The 19,828-nt window shown below is 44.7% G+C and overlaps 2 protein-coding genes across 2 annotated transcripts in view; one reads left to right on the forward strand and one right to left on the reverse strand.

Annotated features, from left to right (window-relative positions):
* The window catches only part of Acad11 (acyl-CoA dehydrogenase family member 11), a 65,150-nt gene that overhangs the window by 22,813 nt on the left and 22,509 nt on the right, over positions 1-19,828 (forward strand). The window contains exons 10-13 of the mRNA XM_032910387.1: positions 3,531-3,608; positions 4,912-5,050; positions 8,484-8,591; positions 10,288-10,386. Of these exons, the coding sequence (XP_032766278.1) occupies positions 3,531-3,608; positions 4,912-5,050; positions 8,484-8,591; positions 10,288-10,386 (424 nt within the window). The remainder of the gene's footprint in view (positions 1-3,530; positions 3,609-4,911; positions 5,051-8,483; positions 8,592-10,287; positions 10,387-19,828) is intronic.
* Ackr4 (atypical chemokine receptor 4) lies at positions 12,609-14,156 on the reverse strand. Its single transcript, XM_032910390.1, has one exon. The coding sequence runs from the start codon at positions 14,153-14,155 to the stop codon at positions 13,103-13,105; it is 1,053 nt and encodes a 350-aa protein (XP_032766281.1). The 5' UTR covers position 14,156; the 3' UTR covers positions 12,609-13,102.

Below are 19,828 nucleotides of genomic sequence, written 5' to 3' on the forward strand. Positions count from 1 at the left end.
TGTAACGACCTGTGTAGTTTTATCCTGAAGATGATCGGAACAGCTAATCCCCAGCTGCGGGGCATAATCTGAAATGATTTGCAGAGAAGTAAATAGCTTTTCCCAAAATAAAAGAGAGAAAACATTAAATTCTTTTCAATGTTATTACAACCGAGGTGCCAAACCAACATTGGCATGTCTAGAAGATAATATTGTGTTGTATATTACAGCAGGACTCAACATCGTGTATCTTTAGCTACTAACCTTCTTGGTGGCTCTTTGTTTATATTTTTATGTATTTTCCATAACAAGAAAAAATAAGGTTGGCAGGACTATTTCTGTGCCCTTTTGAAACTCCTCAGTTAGCCTAAAATGAACACAAAACCCACCTCTGAAACTGTATTACGTCAGTTCTTCCTTTTGAGAGCCAGTGAGGAACACTAGCACTGCAGTGTGGGACAGAACAAGCAGCACAGTGTAGGGGCACACAGGCCAGCGTGATAATGTTACCAGAAGTCAAGGGAGTCTCTTCATGGTCACCACATGATCTGGGTAAATGCAGGGACCCTTGTGGAGTTCATGGTCTCATTATTAAAAGACTTTAAAAAACGGCCTCAAATGGAAGTTGCAGGCAATTTTATTAGACTTAGAAAGAAAAGTACCCATGGCAGTCACATTCGGAACTTCACAGCTGCTCAGAGAGAAGAGAAGCCATGCTGTGCTGCTTAAGGCATAATTAAAGTCACCACATGACACCAGACAGCCACATGGCAGGGAGGGAGGCTACAGACAGAGAAGAGTGAGGAAACATGATGTGCCAGGAAAGGTGTGCTTAGGTTCAGGCCAGCATCCGGGAAAGTTGAGTCAGAAAGATGGGCGGACCAAGCTAAACCCCAAAGTGGCTCAGCTCATAGCGATCTGGGCTAGGGGCAGTTAATTCTAGGAAAGATATAGTAGTTTATTAAAGGAGTAATTAATTATTCCTCCTATTTCTTTAGCATGGCTTAAGATGAACCCACCCTCCTGGGGCATGTAAACACAGGTATAATTTGATTTCTCAGAACTGTAGGATTATAAAGAGATAGTCAGAATGAAGACATCATAAACATCTTTCATAATATATTTATTACCAAGCACAACAGCACTGACTTTTTATAGCCACCCTAGGAACAGGCATAATATGCAACTCCAAACGGAAAGGCTTCCAATCCGGCTGGCTTCCTGACAGATGTGACAAGCACTCTCCATCCTGAAGTCTTTGAAAATGCAGGGGCCTCTGCCCTGTACAGTGCTGGGACTCCAGATGAGCCTGGCTTCCCCAAGAGGAACACGGCAGTCCACTGCTGAGGACAGTGTCGTTAGGAAGAGTAATCTACACTAACTTGATGAAACACACAGAAAGTTTTGACAGTACCCATGACCTTTACCCCCATAATTCTCTTAGCTGAAGTGTAGAGAAAGTAGTTGATACAGAGTTGCTGTAAGTATTTATAAATATATCTCTAAACTATCATAGAACTGTCATCCAGTATTTTTATTGTACTCTTCTTGTTGTACAAAGCAGAGGTTACTCTTTGGCCTGAATAGTTTAATTTAGACTTTCCCACTTTGTTATTACTTTATCATTCATTCTTGCAACTCAGATGTTTCTCTTGGAGCCAAGTTCCTTTGCTAAGAGTCTGAGAGAGTTTTTCTGCTGTCGTTTGGTTGGTTTTTGGTTTTTGTTTTGTTTTGTTGAGGGCATAAGTAGTACCTTGCCTATTGATGATATTTTTATTCTGTCCTAATTCTTTAATATTCAGCATTATGCTTTGAGACAAGGTCTCCCTAATTAGTTCGGTCTGGCCTCACGCTCATGATCCTCCTGCCTCAGCTTCTCAAGTGCTAAGATTATAGGTATGTGCCACCAGCAGCAGCGGCCGCCAACAGTTTGGGATATGAATTCCAAGTTAATTACTTTCTCTCAGTTGTTGAAGATATTCACCCCTCAATTTCTTTTTAACATCTCAATTACATTTGTTCATTTGTTTGGGGGGGGGTATGCATATTGAAGTCAGGTCCTAGGGATCAAACTCTGGTCGCCAGACTTGGTAGCAAGCACCCTTACCCTCTGAGCCGTCTCACTATCCAAGATCTTTATTGCTGCCGTGCAAATCAGCACCCCATGGGCCGTTATATCTTTTTTCACTCATACTTTTCTTCTCTCAAGTTTCTGGGTAAAGTAATTTCTTTAGGTCTTCCTACCGTGTTGTTCAGTTCTCCATAGTCTGTATTATCTAACTTTGGAGAGTGTGAGAAATGCCTGGACAGTTCTTAAAGAAGAGGCCCAGACTCACCAAAGTATCGTAGGTGCATGTAGGTGCTACCTGCTCCATGGTCCCCAGTGTGTCTTCCCCGGAAGGGGAGGGGCTTCCGGTCCTACCAGCCTTCTCAAGCTTCATTGCAAAGGCTTTCATTTCCTTGAGTTGCTGTAAAAGTTTGTTTTGTCGGGTTTAGCAGCCCATTGTCTAACTTGTAATTCCTTTCTTTCTTCTTGGAATCTACTCACCACAACCCCTTTCTTCTGTGAAAGTGAGCAGTATGGGTGGTTGTAAGGAAACAGGACTGCTGATTCTGGCCTGTGGCGGCTGGCTTCCTGCAGTGATTAGGGATTTTTCAGGATGGGCTGTGGGTTGATTTTTCCCCCCGAAGGAGTTACGTGAGTTTTTGTACAAAGCTCTTTCCTCCCGAAGGGCTGCTTTAGTTCCTGCCAGCTGCTTGAGGCCACGGCTGGCAGGACATTGTAAACCCAATTTGGGTTTGAGACTTGAGGTCTGGTATTTGGATCCCATGCTTGGGTGAAGGCAGGTTTCCGGACCTGGCATTTCTTTTTCCTATTTTACTGCTAACTAAGAGCTGTGGGGAGCTTTTTCCCCATGGTGTGCCTCTAAAGGCACAGATTTTTGTGTGTGTCTCTCTCTGTTCCATTTGTTCCCCACTTAGGTTTTACTTCTCAGGATGAAAGTTCTATATGCTTTGTCCGCCCCACCCCTGGCCTTATCATTAGCCTGTGCCCTGCTGGTGTGGCCCCTGGAGAACCAAGGCCTAAGTCAGCCTCCACAGCCCAGAGGACAAGCTTTAGCTCCCATTCTCCTGCCTGTCTGAAGGATGAAGCTGTTTGGTTGATTTCTTCCGGAACAACCGTACAGTACTTAATATATCTTCAATTGGTAACACTTCACCCAGCTTTTTTAGTTGAGGTGTTTCTATGCCTACCGTGTACCATGTTGCTGGAAGCAGAACAGGTACCCCCTTGGGTATAAGATTATTACTGTCTGTTGCTGTTTAATATTGAGGCAGCAAGATGGTGGCAGGTGCCTATAATCCCAGCTCTTAGGCAGTTGAGACAGCATCACGAGTTCCAGCCCACACATGTGCAAGCATGTGTGCGTGCTCACACACACACACACACACACACACACACACACACACACACACAGGCACTCACAGTGCTCATGACATTGTTACTTTAAATTAATTTAGCCTAATCATTTTCCCTTCCCTGTCTTAAGGAAGTAGCTGAATACTATGCTCAAAATGGAAGCTCAGCGGAGAAGTGGGAGCGCCCCTTAGTGATTGAAAAACTAAAGGTAAGAGAGACAAGAAGGCACTCACCATGGGGAACTGCGTGTTTGGGGGACCTTACTTATCATTGTTGTCGTGTAGGTAAAGGATAACTACAATGGTAATAACTTTTTCCTTTTCTTTATGGTCTTGACACATTGATCAGACTGGATTCAGTTTGTGGCAATCCTCCTGCCTCTGCTGCCCAAGTGCCTGGATGATAGGCATGATAGCTCATGCTCCAGAAATAACTCTCTTTGTTTTTTGATTTTTTTTTTTTTTTTTTTTTGAGGGGTTGTTTTGGTTTTTTGTCTCTTGATTTTCAAGACAGGATTTCTCTGTGTAGGCCTGGCTGTTCTGGAACTTGCTTTGTAGATCAGACTGGCCTCAAACTCAAAGAGACCCACCTGCCTCAGCCTCCCAAGTGCTGGGAATAAAGGCATGGACTACCATGCCTGGCCATCAGAAATAACTTTCTTAAAATAAAATTGCTTTTTTAAAAAAAATCTGGATTTTTAAAAATCTTGTCTGTGGTGGCTCACACCTGTAATTCTAGCACTTTGGAGGGAGGCTGCAAGCTAGAGGCTAGCCTGGACTACATAGCGAGCCAGGGCCACAGTATGAGGCTCTTTTTAGAGAGAAAGGAAGTGAGTGGGGGAGAAAGGAAGGAAGAAAGAGAGGGAAAGGGAGGGGAGGGGAGAGGGGGGGAGGGGGAGGGAGGGGAGGAGGGGGGAGGGAGGGGAGGGGAGGGAGGGGAAAGAATCTACCTATCAAACCTGGCTACTTGGCATTCTGAATGGTTCTGATGCAGTAGTCTCTTTATGTTGCCCCCTGCTAACCATCTCCCAAGTGAGCTGAAGCCAGAGTGGGCTGTGGGACACGGGGGCTGGGCTCTGACTTCGTGGAAGAGCTCCCCTCTCGAGCATGCTGGGCCCTGAGTTTGTCCAGCAAGGAGCAAGGCCAGTAGGATATTTGTGCAGAGTGGTGTCAGGTCACATGTCATATTTCCGGATCACGGCAATACTTGTAAGATTTACACTCAAATGTGCGGGGGCGGTTGTAATCATTCTGTTTGCATGACAAGCATTGAAGTGTGCAAGTTTAGTTTTAGAGCCAAATCTAAGGGAGCCTGGAAAGCAAGACATTCCCATAATTATTAAGCAGCCACTGACCTTCCGTGAGTTGCTAACCCCTTGATTTAACACAGAATACAATACAATGAAATAATTCCATAAATGCTTTTACATTTCAAAAAGCATTACCACCAATAACTTTAAGATAAGCTACTTTGTTTGGTAAATTTTGATCACTTGTCCATCCCCTTGACAGGAAATGGCCAAAGCAGAGGGCCTGTGGAACCTGTTCTTGCCTGCTGTGAGCGGTCTCAGCCAGGTGGACTATGCCTTGATTGCTGAAGAGACAGGAAAATGCTTTTTCGCTCCAGATGTTTTTAACTGCCAAGCACCAGGTTACTACACATCATTTTCTTTATACTTTGAACAGAGTTTCAAATCTCTTTATTATAAGGAAGTTTTTCCAATACGAAGTCATTCAATTACAAATTTGAGCATAATTTTACAGCTACTTTGAATGCAATATACAGGTGGGTTTGAGGTCCTCAGTGGGCTGTTCTTTTAATCAGTGTCATTATGTTAAGACTGCCAGTAGGCAGAAGTAGCCACCAAGAGGACTGGTTATGTGAACGTCCCACTTCCTGGTTGGGGTTGGGTATTTATTTCTACAGCTAGTTAATCTCCCAGTCTCTCCATTGTGTGAAGCTTTCTCCCAGGCGGCTGCCTTTGTTTCTGTCAGGGGCTCCAAGCCATGTTTACCAGAACACTGTAAACTTAATTGGCAGGATTTCCTACCGCCTTTTATTGTATGGCCGTGGTGTTAAGAGACTGTCCCTAGAAGAGTTGGCACCATATTGAACAGAAGGGCGTATGCAAGTATAGTGGATCTCTGAGAGAGGAGTCCATGTTTAACAAAGTGGCTCTATGCTAAACTGTATGTAAAATTCAGGTTAGTTGATAGGCTTCTGATAGAGCTCATTCCTGGCATGGTCTCCCTCTGTCTGCACCAGTTTCTCAAGTCTCTGCCCTTCTGCGCTGTAATTGGTCAAGAGGCTATGGTAAGAAACGTGTCCTCAGTGTCTGAAGATCTTATCCCAAACCTACCATGTGGGCATGACACACTGCACATGCAGTGTGATTTTATATAAAAGGAAATAAACTGGTAATCTGGAAGTTCACAGCTTTCTTCCCTACTCTTCCTAATAAGACATGACCTATATTGCGACCCACTGTGTAGCACGTGTAGTTACACACATGGGTTTGTAATAGATGGATAAATATTCATTTATTTATATTTATCTAACACAGGTCTCATGAAACTACCATTCCCTACTACACGTGACATTCAGATGTTTTCTAGAGCAGTGTATTAGTTTTGTTCTGTTTTGAGAGTGTGTTAGACATATTCCACTGTGTGGAGTTGTGGCTCAGTAACGTGCCAAGTTCAGCTGCGGGAAGCTTGCTTAAAGCCCTGCCATGGTCCTTCCACTTCGTTTGTGAAGTCACCAGACACTCCGGGGGGCTTTCCTAAGATTGAAATGTCACAAGTCTGATAGTTGTTCTGCTTAAATAATACCACAGATTGTTGAAAATTTAAAATTAGTTTTTGACTAAGAAATGACTAAGCAGTTCTCTCAAGTAGAAAGACAAGGAGAACCAAGGAGCCAGGAGTCTTCCTTCCTGAGGTGGAACTGGTGCAGAGCCTGGGATGCTGTGTGCTGAGGTGTTTTCCAGGCAGACTAATGGAGTCGTGGCCAGTGTGGATTGCATTCTGCAGGATCCTTAAGCCGGATGATTATTTCTACCTAGTTGTCCAAGCTTAGAAACGTACACACCCCTACAGTTTGTCTTTCTGTTTTTCCCTTCAAAGAGTTGTAAATGTTGTTTATTAGAGTGCTAAGATAGCTATTTTAATTTCCAAATCTGCCACTATAATAAGGTAGGGCCTTTGGGCTGTTTTTTTTTTTAAATAGACTTTCCCCCAACCATAAACTAAAAAAATTTATCAATTTCTCAAAGTAAAACTGAAAACTTCATATCCTTTCTCTTTTAAAGAGGATCTCATGTAGCCCAGGCTGTCCTCACAGTTAATGTGTAGCCAAGAATAACCTTGAACTCCTGACCCTCCTGCCTCCAACCTATCCCTACATCCAAACGCTAGGATTACCAGTGTGTGCCACTGCTCCCGGCTTAATTTTGAAAAGTTTCAACTCTTTATTTTGTTTGAACTGTAACAGTGACACCAAATTTCAAACAAGCAAAGAAAGCAGTCATCCACTCTGTTGATTGTAACTGAGGACTGCTTTTCTCCTTGCTTAAAAACGATGTCAGGTTGGTATTGATCTGCTAGGAGTTCTGTCTCTCCTGATTCAGTATTAGTATCTGAACAGAGTATATTTTTAAAGGATGATTTTTAATTTTTTTTTAAAATGCTATCTATGTGTGTGCATGCCTCTGTGTATGCACGTACCCTGAAAAGGAAATAAGATCCCTGGAGCTAGAGTTACAAGCTACTGTGAGCTGCCTGACGTGGGCAGTGGGCCCTGAATTAGATCCTCTGCGGGGATAACTCCCAAGCCGTCCTTCCAGCACTTGCCAATATATATCTTGCTTGATTTATAATTGTCATTTTTCATCAGCATTTGAGCAACCATCCTCCAAGTCACAGGAGGTGACACTGAAAGTCTTTCTTAAAATCACGAGAAGATTACAGCAGAATTCTAAGAACATTTTTCAGGACTGGAAATCAGAGGAAAGCAGAGAGAACATCTTGCTCACAATAAACAGAGACCTTTTTCAGCCGTGAGGTAGAGTGGGTGGTGTACTAGACAGCATCCCTCAAGACTGGAGTGGATCGAGTGGATCCTCCAGGGTTTCTGCTTCCCCACAAGACAGGGATTCTCTCTTTCACAGAGGAATGGGATGCACCAATTAAGATCTATCTTAGAGTACATGCCTGTAATCCCAGCACTAATGAGGCAGAAGCAGGAATTTGATGCCAGCCAGGGCTATGACGAGAAAACCTGCCCCAGACACAAACTGAACAAACAAGCTGCAAAATGGATCCCTGAGTTCTGAGTTCGAGGTTAGCCAGGTCTACAGAGTGAGTTCCAGGGCAGCCAGGGCTACACAGAGAAACCCTGTCTGAAAAAAACAAACAAACAAACAAACAAGCAAAACAAAACAAAATGAAAGATAAAGGAGAATGGCTGCAGCTCAAGGCAGGAGGTCTTTCAGAGGGGTAAGAAGAGCTTCTTGCTGAGAACATAGCTCGTGAGCAGTTTACTTACCCACGACTAACAGACTCTCACATGCAGAAAGCCTGGCCCAACCGTGTGCCTGAGGAACACAATGGACACTTAGGAGCCGGAGCTCAGGGCAGAGTGTCAGTTCCTCTCCAGGAGCATGGAGGCACAGCAGACAATCACAGAGTTTAAGCCAGGAACAGCTACTTCAGTCCTAGCTGAGTTAGACCTCCATAAAGCCAGTGAATGAACTGGGCAAGCGTCCAAGGTTCAGAAACAGTTAAGGAAATACGAACTGAATGCCATGTGATGCAGCCACCACTAAGTGCTATACTTAATGTGCACTTCAGAATATCTTCATCAACAAACACCTTATTTAGATGCACATTTCTTTTTTCTTCTTCTTCTTCTTTTCGGAGCTGGGGACCGAACCCAGGGCCTTGCGGTTGCTAGGCAAGCGCTCTACCACTGAGCTAAATCCCCAACCCCAACACCTTATTTAGAAAGATGTCTGTACTGTCTTCCTAAATGTGGATTCAGGACTGGTAGTTCCCAAGGTCAAACGCTTTGTCCTCCCGTGTAGACACAGGCAACATGGAGGTACTGCACCTGTATGGCAGCGAGCAGCAGAAGCAGCAGTGGCTGGAGCCTCTCCTGCGTGGCGATATCACCTCCGTCTTCTGTATGACAGGTAGGAGCAAGGCACGGCCTATCTGCTGTCATCGCCATCTTGAGATTAGTGTGGATGATGGACTGAAGCAGCGTGGGTTGTAGTCTGGCTGTAGCCAACTTTCTCCACAGCCAGAAGTGTGTTTATTTGGGTCTGGTGTGGAATGCTGGCACCCTTACGTGTTCAGGATAAACACCCCTCTCCTTTGGGAGGGCTCCAGGCGTATTCCGGGAGTCTGCTTCAGTACCAGCGGTTGGGGATGTCTTTTAAATTATGTTGTTTCTACAATTGCTGCTCAACTATTCCGTAACCTAGAAAAACATAACTGAGATCTGTGGAAAGATTGCTGAAACCACAGTGTGGAACGGAAAGCCAGGGGCACACCGAGGAGAATGGTGTCGACACACTTGTGCCCTGGAGAAAGTGATTCAGAAGTTCCTTTAAGGATGAAAATTATCTTCTCAAATTGACTTTAGAATTAAATTCAGTTGGGTTTGGTCATAATATGACCTTTCACTGATGACCAGATTTTATTATTTTCTTCAACTCTTTATATAATATCAAAGTTCTTTCTACTTGAATCATCAAAAGGCACGTATTGAACACCTTCAGAATGATGCAGTGACACTGTTTACAAAGCACCAGCTAAGATCAGGAAATAAGCCTTCCAGCCCCATCTCTGAAAACAGCTCTGGAGCTTTCAAACAAAAGCATGAAGGACCCAAGGCCTCCTTTAAAGGACAGGGGAGGGCTGGGGACATGGCTCTGTCTGTACAGTGTTTGCCATGCAAGTATGTGGACCTGGGTTCCATTCCTAGAATCTACAGAAAAAGTCTGATGTTGTAACACACAGCTGTAATCCCAGCACTGGGGGATGGAGGAGACAGCAAGCCCCATAAGACTTACTGGCTGGCCAAGCTAGCCAATCACGAAGTACCAAGCCAACACCAGCCAATGACAGGTCCTGTCTCCTAAGGGAGGAAAAAAGCCTAGGGTAGGCAAGAACCTGAGGAGAAATGACAACTGAAGTTGTAGGTTGTGTCCATATGCACACATGTTCCAGTATGTGAGCACACTAACCCGCACACACACGCACACGCACACACACACACACACACACGCACAAACCAAAACTAAATAAGCACAATATAGGAACAAGGAGAGACCTGATTGGTTCCCAAATGCCATACAGTAAGCAGAATTTATGGGTGTTAAAGGCTTTTGTACAGAAAGCATTCTGGAGACCTAAGTGTTGCGAAGATTTGAATGTTGCAAGTGTGGCCTGGCCAACACTTTCCCAGTAGCACTGACAAGGCACAGAGAGAACTTGTTAGTGACAGTAGAAAAACCGTGCCTGCCTGTGGTTAAAGCAGATTCCCATTATGGAAAGTCAAAGCCAGTGTTTTCATCTATTTTTGGTGATTAGAAAAATGACGAGTCAGTTGCATGTGGACTCCGACATGAGCAAAGGCCGAGGAACACGGTTGTCAGTGCTAACGCTACACCTCATCCCTCAGTCTTCCCACACACAGAACGAATGCTTGCACTGTCTATATCCGGAAAAGACCAAGGGGGAACGGATAAGAAAGAAAGATTAAAAAATAAAAATAAAAATCAGCGTGCCCCTGTCCTTGAAGAACTCGTACTTTCTGCCTAAGCCTCTTTGGCTGACGACTGGTTTCTGCCCACCTGTAAATCAAGCCATTTTCCTTTCTAGAGCCCAATGTCTCATCAAGCGATGCCACAAACATGGAGTGTAGCATCCAGAGAGATGGCGATAGCTACATAGTTCATGGCAAGAAGTGGTGGAGCAGCGGTGAGTACTGTCTGGGTCTGTCACCCCATTGCTAGGGCAGTGCCAGGGTTCCCACTCACTGCTGCAATGGCCAGTACTGTCTGTGGGTCTGTCACCCCATTGCTAGGGCAGTAGGGCGGTCCCACCCACTGCTGTGTGGTCACAGCTGTAACTCTGTCTCTGAAACATCAAGCGTAGAGTCAGTACCAAGAGGAAACGTAATTGGATAAGTTGTGGGGTCTGAGGTACCCGGTGGTGGTAGAACACAGCTCAGCATGTGTTTGGGTTCAGTCTTAAGTATCAGCGACAATGCTATGTGTGGTACATAATTTTTTTTGACATCACTCTATTTGGTATGTTTTGCTTTTATATATAATATAGATAATACAAAAATAATACCCTGCAGCAGTTAATGTCAGGCTTTGTTTACATATTATCTTCATTGAAAGAACTGTTAGAGATTGTTTTAACTTTTTAACACTATTTCTTTTGAAAATAGCATATATGCACACAATGTATTTTGATCATATTTACCCCATCCTCTTTTTTCTTGGATATTTTATGTATTTACATTTCAAATGTTATCCCCTTTCCCAGTTACCCCCTCTCCCATCCTCCCTCCTCCTGCTTCTATGAGGGTGCTCCCCCTCCCACCCACTCCCACCTCAGTGCCCTGGCATTCCCCTAAACTGGGGCATCGAGCCTTCACAGGACCAAGGGCTTCTCCTCCTATTGATGCCAGACAGTGCCATCCTCTGCTACATATGCAACTGGAGCCATGGGTCCCTCAGTGTGTACTCTTTGGTCAGTGGTTTATTCCCTGGGAGCTCTGGGATGTTCTGCTTGATTGATGGTGTTGTTCTTCCTATGGAGTTGCAAAATCCTTCATCTCCTGTCAGTCTTTTCTCTAACTCCTCCATTGGGGTCCCCTTGTTCAGTCCAGTGGTTAGCTGCAATCATCCTCATCTGTATCAGTAAGGTTCTGGCAGAGCCTCTCAGGAGACACCCATATCTGGCTCCTGTCAGCAAACACTTCTTGGCATCAGCAATAGTGACTGGGTTTGGTGGCTGTATATATGGGATGGATCCCCAGGTGGGGCAGTCTCTGGATGGCCTTTCCTTCAGTCTCTGCTCCACTCTTTGTCCCTATATTTCCTTTAGTCAGGAGCAATTCTGGGTTAAAATTTGGAGATGGGTACGTGGCCCCAACCCCCAAACAGGGAATTGGTCTCTGTAGGTTCTCCCTCCGCTTTGTTAGTCATTTCAGCTAATCTCATCCCTGTTGGGTCCTGGGAACTTCTTGCTTTCCTGGCATATGGGATTTGCTGGTGACTACCCCCAGTTCCTGTCCCCCATTGCTACACACCTCCGTTCAAATTTCTGACCCTCTGTATATCATCCCTGTCTCCTCCCATACCTGATCCTGCCTCCCTTTTCCCCTCCCCCTCCTTTATTCCTCCCAAGTCCCTCCCTCCCTCTACCTCCTGTGAGTATTTTGTTCCCTCTTCTAAGAAGGACTGAAGCATCCACATTTTGGTCTTCCTTCTTCTTGAGTTTCATATGGTCTGTGAATTGTATCTTGGATATTCTGAGCATCCGAATGCCTGAAGAGGGCATCAGATCTCATTACAGATGGTTGTGAGCCACCATGTGGTTGCTGCGAATTGAACTCAGGACCTCTGGAAGAGCAGCCAGTGCTCTTAACTGCTGAGCCATCTCACCAGCCTGTGGTACATATTTTATTGCCTAATTTTTTTAAGTGAAAAAGAAACTTTGTATATAGGATAGTATATTTGCTCACTGGTTCTCAATACTGGGCCAACAGATAAAGGCAAGCTCTGTAGTAAGTTATAAAATTAGACTGACTCTAGGTAAAAATGATTTTCAAAGGCCAGTTTCCAGAATATGCACGATGAACCCAGCGTGTATTTGGATTAGTTTTCTTTGGTGATATCATCAGAGCAATTTGCATGTATAGGAATTTACCAGGATGTGTGAACATCTTTATGGCTTTGGCCTTTTTCTTTAATTACCATTCTTTCTTATATGTTATGTTATAAAATCACTTATAAATTCAGAAACAAAAAAAGTAAGTTTTGTTATGATTATTTAAGCATTGGAATTTTACAAAAAATTCTTATTAAAATTTAAATAATTATATATTTCTCTTAGCATAAGTTTCTTTATTAATTGGTTTTAGATTGCCAGACTCACAGCATGATGTTTCTTTTTTTTTTTTTTAATTTTTTTATTTTGAAGTTGTTTACTCACAGGAAGTTACAAAGATAGTACAGGGTGGTCCTGGGTGCTCATTACCTAGTGTTTTATATTACATAATTACAGTTGCTATCAGATTTGAATAGCTACCACTGCAGCGAAAATGCAAAACACTACCCCCCCAACATACACCTACACACACAAAGACTTCCTCTTTATAGCACAATGCTTTTCTCCCTCCTGCCAAGCTATTTTCCTGTCATTAGCTTTAGTTTCCTTATATTGCCTACTTGTTTGCTCTCTGGTGTCTACTCTGTCTTCCTTACCCTACCCCCACCCCTTGCTCCTTCTTTGTTATACATTGCAACAACAGTGTTTGGTGTTGGATGGTTGAAGCTCAGTGTAACACAAATATTTTATTTGAGGAAGAGACAATGTGTGTGTGTGTGTGTGTGTGTGTGTGTGTGTGTGTGTGTGTGTGTGTGTAAGCAAAAAGCAGAGGCAGAGAGCAGTTTTATATTTAAATGGTAAAAGAACTGGTTGGCTCTGTAGGACCCTCAGAATCAAAAGGAATTTCCTCCACATTCCGTCTCTGTCTTCTCCAGGATCCGTATTTCTTGGCCACTTTCACGATATAGTTTTTGAAAGAGGCCCCCATGAAGACATACAGGATGGGGTTGAGGCAGCTGTGGAAGAGCGCAATGCTCTCGGTGACCTGGATGGCAACATCCATGCGCTTGCTCATGTCACAGTTGGTGATCAGCAGGTAGATGGCATCTATGGCTTGGCAGAACTTGACAACGTTGTAGGGCAGCTGAGTGACAATGAAAACAACAACCACCGCGAGCAGAACCCTGAGGGGGCGGGACTTTTTAATGTTGGGCATCTTGATGAGCTCCCGAGCAGTAATGGCATAGCACACGCCCATGATGAGAAAGGGAACCACAAAACCGATGAAGATTTCCAGCATCTGAATGGATGCTTTCAGGGATGTTCCTAGGTGGTGGGGAAAGATGGGCGTGCATCTAGCATTCTCATTCACGGTGTAGAAAACCAGCTGGGGGATGCTCAGCAAGATGGCGGCCGTCCACACACAGCAACAGATGATCCAGCAGGGTTTCCCCACTCCTGATTGGCTGGGGGCCTTAGTGATTGCCCAGTATCTGTCAATACTGATACAAGCCAGGAACTGCATCCCGGAGACAAAGTTTACCGTGTACAGGGCCGAAGTTACTTTGCACATCATTTTGCCTAGAATCCACCCATGAACTGCGTTAACTGCCCAGAAAGGCAGCGTGACCAGAAGCAACAAGTCTGCTACAGCCAGATTCAGGATGTACACATCGGTCTTGGTCCTCTGTTTCTTGTAATAGGCATAAATCGCCACAACTATGGAGTTCCCTGCAAGTCCAATGACAAAGGCGACCGCGAAGAAGGCAGGCAGGAAGACTTTCGCAAACTGCCTGACCTCTTCTTTTATGCAGATCACTTCATACTGGCTGTAGTCATGAGTGTAGTTCATCTCGGTGTCCTCATAATCGTACTCCACTGACTGGTTCTGCTCCAGAGCCATGGTGTCAAGCTGCACGACAAGAAGAACACAAAGCACTCACGTCAGCATGATAGGGAGCAGCTTCTGCCCAGCATGTGGCTTGTTCTTTTTCTCGAGAATAGATTGTGGCTGTCACATATGTGAGCCTAGCTCTCACTATGGAAACTTCAGTGAGAACCACATGGAGTCAGTCCCCCCATCCTTTGCTCTCATATATAGGAACTGGAGTTGGCCCATGGTCAGCAGACAGTATCCCAGCCCTTAGTCATTAAATCCTGGACAAACGTGAAGACTCTTAAGTATATGAGTTGTTTTATGTGTGTGTACGCACTCGCACGCACGCACGCACGCATGTGTGTGGGTATGAGTGCACATGTGTGTGCATGTACCTAAAGGTTGAAGTTGCTAGGAGTCATTAGATTACTCTCCCCTCATTTGTTGAGGCAAGGTCTCTCAGTTGAACCCAGAGCTCACCATCAGGACTATTCTGACTGCCGGCTTGCTGCAGCCATCCTTTGCACCCTGTAAGTGTTGGGGCTGTGGATGGGCTGCAGTGGCCACCCCTCATTTACACTCATACTGGGGACCCAAGTGTTAGTCTGCACACGTGTACAACAAGCACTCTAATCACAGAGCCGTCTGCCTAGCCTAGTTTTTATAATGCAAAATTTAATCAAAGAGCAGAAGATACATTTCAGTTTTATAAATGTAACTTAAGTCTTGTGGAGTATTTCTACAACAAAGTAAAAGAAGTTGTTTTACTTGAAAAATGTTTTAATTTTTATTCTAGAGTTACTTATAATTTTAATTTAAATAAGTTAGCTTGGCATTGGCACAGAGTCACTGGTTGACTTTGCTACAAGAAAGCCTCCTTAGCCAGCTTGCCTCCTAAGCCTGTCACACTACTTGTGTCCCTGGGTTCCAGTTAGTCTGCACGATCATTGGCAATCCTCCTGCCTTAGCCTCCTCAGTGCTGGAACTACATGTGTGAGCCACCACACCTAGTTTGGATATCAGATTTGACCTTGTGTGTGCGCGCGCACACACACACACACACACACACACACACACACTCTCTCTCTCTCTCTCTCTCACACACACAGATATACACATACAAACACACAAACACACCACACTTAATGCTCCTGTCTTCCTATCTGGAATCTGACTGTTCTTTGTCCTTACCAACTGTTTGTCAAAACCATTCTTCTTACTGCCAATTGATATTGTGCCTCTAACTTGCCAATCTACCACAGTCTCGCTTAGCTCTTTGCCTGGAAGGCTCTTGGATATACCACAAGCTCCTTGGAATGACATCCAAGGCTTCCTCCCGCCACCGCCTCCTCCCCATGCTCCACACAGTAGTCAGTAATGGGCTGAGTTGCAGGCTGTGGCTGACACACTGCCGTAACATGCCATGCCTCTCCATTGCTCTCGCCTGTCAGCTTTATCCAGTTTCCTCCCCAGAAGACTCTCGGTCAGAGCTTTGACTCCATCCTGTGGAGAAAATGTATTTCCAAGCTCTAAGTTCTCTGGAGTCTGACAGTTTGATTTCTGGTTGTGACTGAAGTTTCATTAGCATACCTGGTACGCTCTAGCTGTTCACTAAATATTTGTCAGGCTCTAAAGGTTTTCCCACCACATATAAAGCTGTTATTGCAGAATGGGTGGACCATGTGTTTCCCATCTCGGTCTGGGGAATCACAGCTGGCTAATAACACTGCATTGTACAAGAAAAGCATGCACAGAATTCACAAGTTTAATATAAATACTATAATGACTTTCAATATTCTTATAGTTTTATTTCTAGCTTCTCTATCTTGGTTTGACTAATTTTGACCCTCAAAGAATTTCAGATCTTACAGAATCAATCATGAAAACAGTATTTTCAAAACAGTACAGGAAAGAATATTCAAATTTAAAAAAAAAAAAAAAAAAAAAAAGGTCTTTAACTTGCTAACTCTTCTTTGAATGAATAAAGCAAAGAGTGAAGGTTCCCCTCAGGGAAGGTGCTCCGGGCTGGGAGATTTGCTCTATTGTGCAGAAACCACACCGTCAGTCTCTAAGGCGGCTCAGAAGCTCTGTTAAGGAGACTTCTGCAGCCTCTGTACTTTATGCATTAATTATTAACACAGTATAAACTTGGTTCTTAACTGTTATCCAGAAGCCTTGGACTGGATGATGGAAAGCAATAGAGCCGAATAAAATGTAAGGGCGACATTTGAGAGTAAGGATGACTTCCTAACAGTGTAAGAAAGTTAGAGTAGGAAGAGACTTTGCAGAAAGCACCCTTCTGCAGACATGTAGGGAGGCTTCTAAATGCTCTTTAAAATCATTTTAAGAACAAAAACAAATTTATTTTAAAGAGCCAAAAGCAATGACCAAGTAAACCCTGTCTGCTCCCTGACAACATTGTACAAACCCGCAGTGGTGATGCGAAAAGCTCTTCTTGGTACACTCACGTGAAGTGTAGAGCTGTTCTTAATAGCTCTTTGTGGGACATGTAAATGTTTAAACTCGCCTGTACCAAGTCCCCCATCCTCCACTAAGATAAAAATACAAAATCTTTGGGCTTAAAAATCAGAAACACATATTCAGGTCAAAAGGAGGGGGAAAAAAACCAAAAGAACCAACCTGTTTAAGCCGGGAGAGCTGCCGTCCGGAGCGCAGAGGAGATCAGAGGACCTCTGTGACCCAGGCAACTCTTGTTTTCAATTTTACACCCCGCCTTTATCTTGGATCCAAGAGAGCTTTCCTGAAACTTAACCTCCGGAGCACTTGATTAAGTGCTCTGCGAACCTTCCTGTGGCATGCATCCAAATTCCTAAATGTCCTGGATACAGATGGAAGGAGTCCCAGCTCTGGCGGCCAAACTGCAGGATCGTCCGTCCCGTCCGTTTCCACTCAGCTGAAGGAAACAAGAGAGTGCCTGTGGCTCACCAAGCCCCGGTCAGCCACAGAGAGACACTGAGAGCATCCAGTGGCCACAGGCCCTGCCCCAGGGTGGGGTGTGGTGGCGGGGAGGGAGGGGGGAGCTCCAGAAATACTTGACCAAGTTATTTTGTCTATGAGAGAAAAATAAGATGATTTTAACCCATAAAGTTATGTTTTTGAAAAACCAAATCAGTCAGTTAAGCAGGACTTACTGTTTGCGTACAACACGATTTCAGTTTCTTATTTTACTGGGGCAGAGCCCTGGCTCACTGCAGCATTCTCTGTGGTCCAAAGTGTGCATTTCTCGAGGCTTTCTCTCCTTTTCTTAGAATCTTTTCCTCCTGTGTGTGGAGAGGCAGCTTTTCCAGGCTGCCAAACAAATGCACCTTAGAAAGGAAGACAGTTTCCACGCAGACGGGATCCTCAGCCTCACCTCACATTTGCATACCATTGCCCCATTTTTCATGCAAAGCTGACCTTAGTGCCCACCTGCAGAAGTTGTTTTAGACCCAAGCCTTTTCTTTTCCATCAATGATTGTTGTAGTCTCTGTGTGGATTCATGCAGAGGAAACTCATTGGTATGCGCCTTCATCTTTATCCCCCTCCCCCCATACGTCTGGGAGTCAAGGTAGCCTTAACCTGTGTAGCCGCCTCTCTTTAAGGAAGCATCGGCTAAAACAGCTTAGCTCTAGATTCGTGTCATTTGCCGCGGTGTGAGGAATCCACCACCACCACAATGAGTTCTAAGCATCTAAGTGAACTGACTGAAGAAGTTACTAACAGGCGCATAATCTGTCTTCTGAGCAGGAGACACCATTCGTTTCCTTTGTTAAGGATCGTAGGTGTCTTGCCTGCCTACTGTCCGGCAGTCAGATCTGCTGAAACTGGAGTTACAATTGTGAGCTGCCACATGGGGGCTGGGGATTGACCCCAGTGCTCTCAATGAGCAGCCAGTGTTCCCAACTGCTGAGCCGTCTCCAGGCCCAAGCTAGTACAGTTTTAACTAGGGAGATACAAGCACATCCAAGAACAGGTAAAGACAATGTAGGGTTATGGGAAGTTCAGCTGGTGGAGTGGCCTAGCCTGGGTTCAGTTCTCAGTCCCCTGTGAGCAATACTGACTCATATCTGGAATCCCAGCATTTGAGGTTGAGGCATGAGTACTGTGAGACCAGGTCTCAAAAGAGAGAGGAAAGAAAGGGAAGGAAAGAGGAAAGGAGAGGAGAGGAGAGGAGAGGAGAAAAATACATGACACACACACAGCACACACACACACACACACACACACACACACACACACACATACACAGTGGACTTCTACTCAGCCATAGAGCAGAAAGATGTCATTTTTAGGGAACTAGATAGAATTATGATCATCTGAGAAGAGGAAGGAGACCAGTGGGAAAGGAGAACGGGGAAGGAAAATGGGGGTGAATATGGTTAGAGAACGTGATTACACTGGACCGTCTGCACAGGGAATAGTGCTGGCCCACAGTGGGCCAGAGCCTCCCAGGTCCGTTAACAATCAAGACAGTCTCCTGCAGACGTGCCCATCAGCACGTAACAATCCGATCTGGAAAATCCTTCCACTGAGATTCCTCCTCAGATGACTGACTGTGTCAAGGCGACAACTGAAGCTAACTAGGATGCCCTCCAAGTGCCTCACATCCCACTCCTAGTACTTTATAATCATTTCCGTCCTTCACAGCTGTCTTGCACTCTGTGTGTTTTAAGCATTTATGATGGTAACTTACTCATGATGCCAGCCTGTCAAATAATAAACTCACGAAGCAGTGAATCAGTCAGTTTGAGCAACATCCTCCATTTTGATGCCAGGGCTACAGTTCTCTCTTACGTGTTCAATGTTAGACTTTTTCCATTTTATCGTGCAATCTCTGACACATTTCCGGTATCCCATGATGCTACCTGCTGTGCAGTCTTAATTTTGCTCTGTGTGTGCTTGAATATGTCTCCTCCTAATCCTTGTTTACCCTACCCTAAGAAACTATGTATTTTCTTATAATTTGGGTTCCTGTCTTATAAACAAGTTGTAATTCTGTAATAATCTTTACAGCTTTTGATTTAAAAAAACAATCATTTTCTTCAAACGTAAGCCGTCAGGACATACAGGCGTCTGGACTGGGTTGGGGCTCCAGGCGCGATGAGCTCATGGTGTATGAGTCATGGCGAACAGACCCCTGGCTCTGTTTTCATTTCTTCAGATACAACTAGGAGACTTGGTAGTGATGGGAAATTTGGGTGGGAAATTTAAAAAAAATCAGAAATGCATATTCGGTCAAAAGGAGGGAAAAAAGAAAGAAAGAACCAACCTGTTTCAGCTGGGAGAGCTGCCTCTGGAGCGCAGAGATCAGAGGTAGCTGGGTGTGGTGACTCAGGCTCTTAATCCCAGCACTCTGGACGCTGAGGCAAGGGTCACAAGTCTACCACCCATCCAAGCTACACAGTGACAGCCTGTCTCAGACCAGACAGCACTTAATAGCGAGCAAATAAGGGAGAAGCAGAGTAGTGGCCGGAAGTGAGAGGCCGAGAAGAGCATCCCCACTCTGAGCAACTTCAGAGCCCTTGATGTTTGTCGGCTCCACACCTGCCTGTCCACCGTAACCTCTCTCGCCTCTCATCAGACTCCTGAGTCTCAGTACCAAATGGTTTGTAAAAATTATTTCTCGCCTTAACACAGCAGTGTCCCTTGGTCCCCAAACTGCCTCTCTCTCTGTCCATTCCCTGGCCCTCTGCTGGTGGC

Source organism: Rattus rattus, chromosome 8 (assembly GCF_011064425.1).
Source record: "Rattus rattus isolate New Zealand chromosome 8, Rrattus_CSIRO_v1, whole genome shotgun sequence".
Classification (NCBI taxonomy): domain Eukaryota; kingdom Metazoa; phylum Chordata; class Mammalia; order Rodentia; family Muridae; genus Rattus; species Rattus rattus.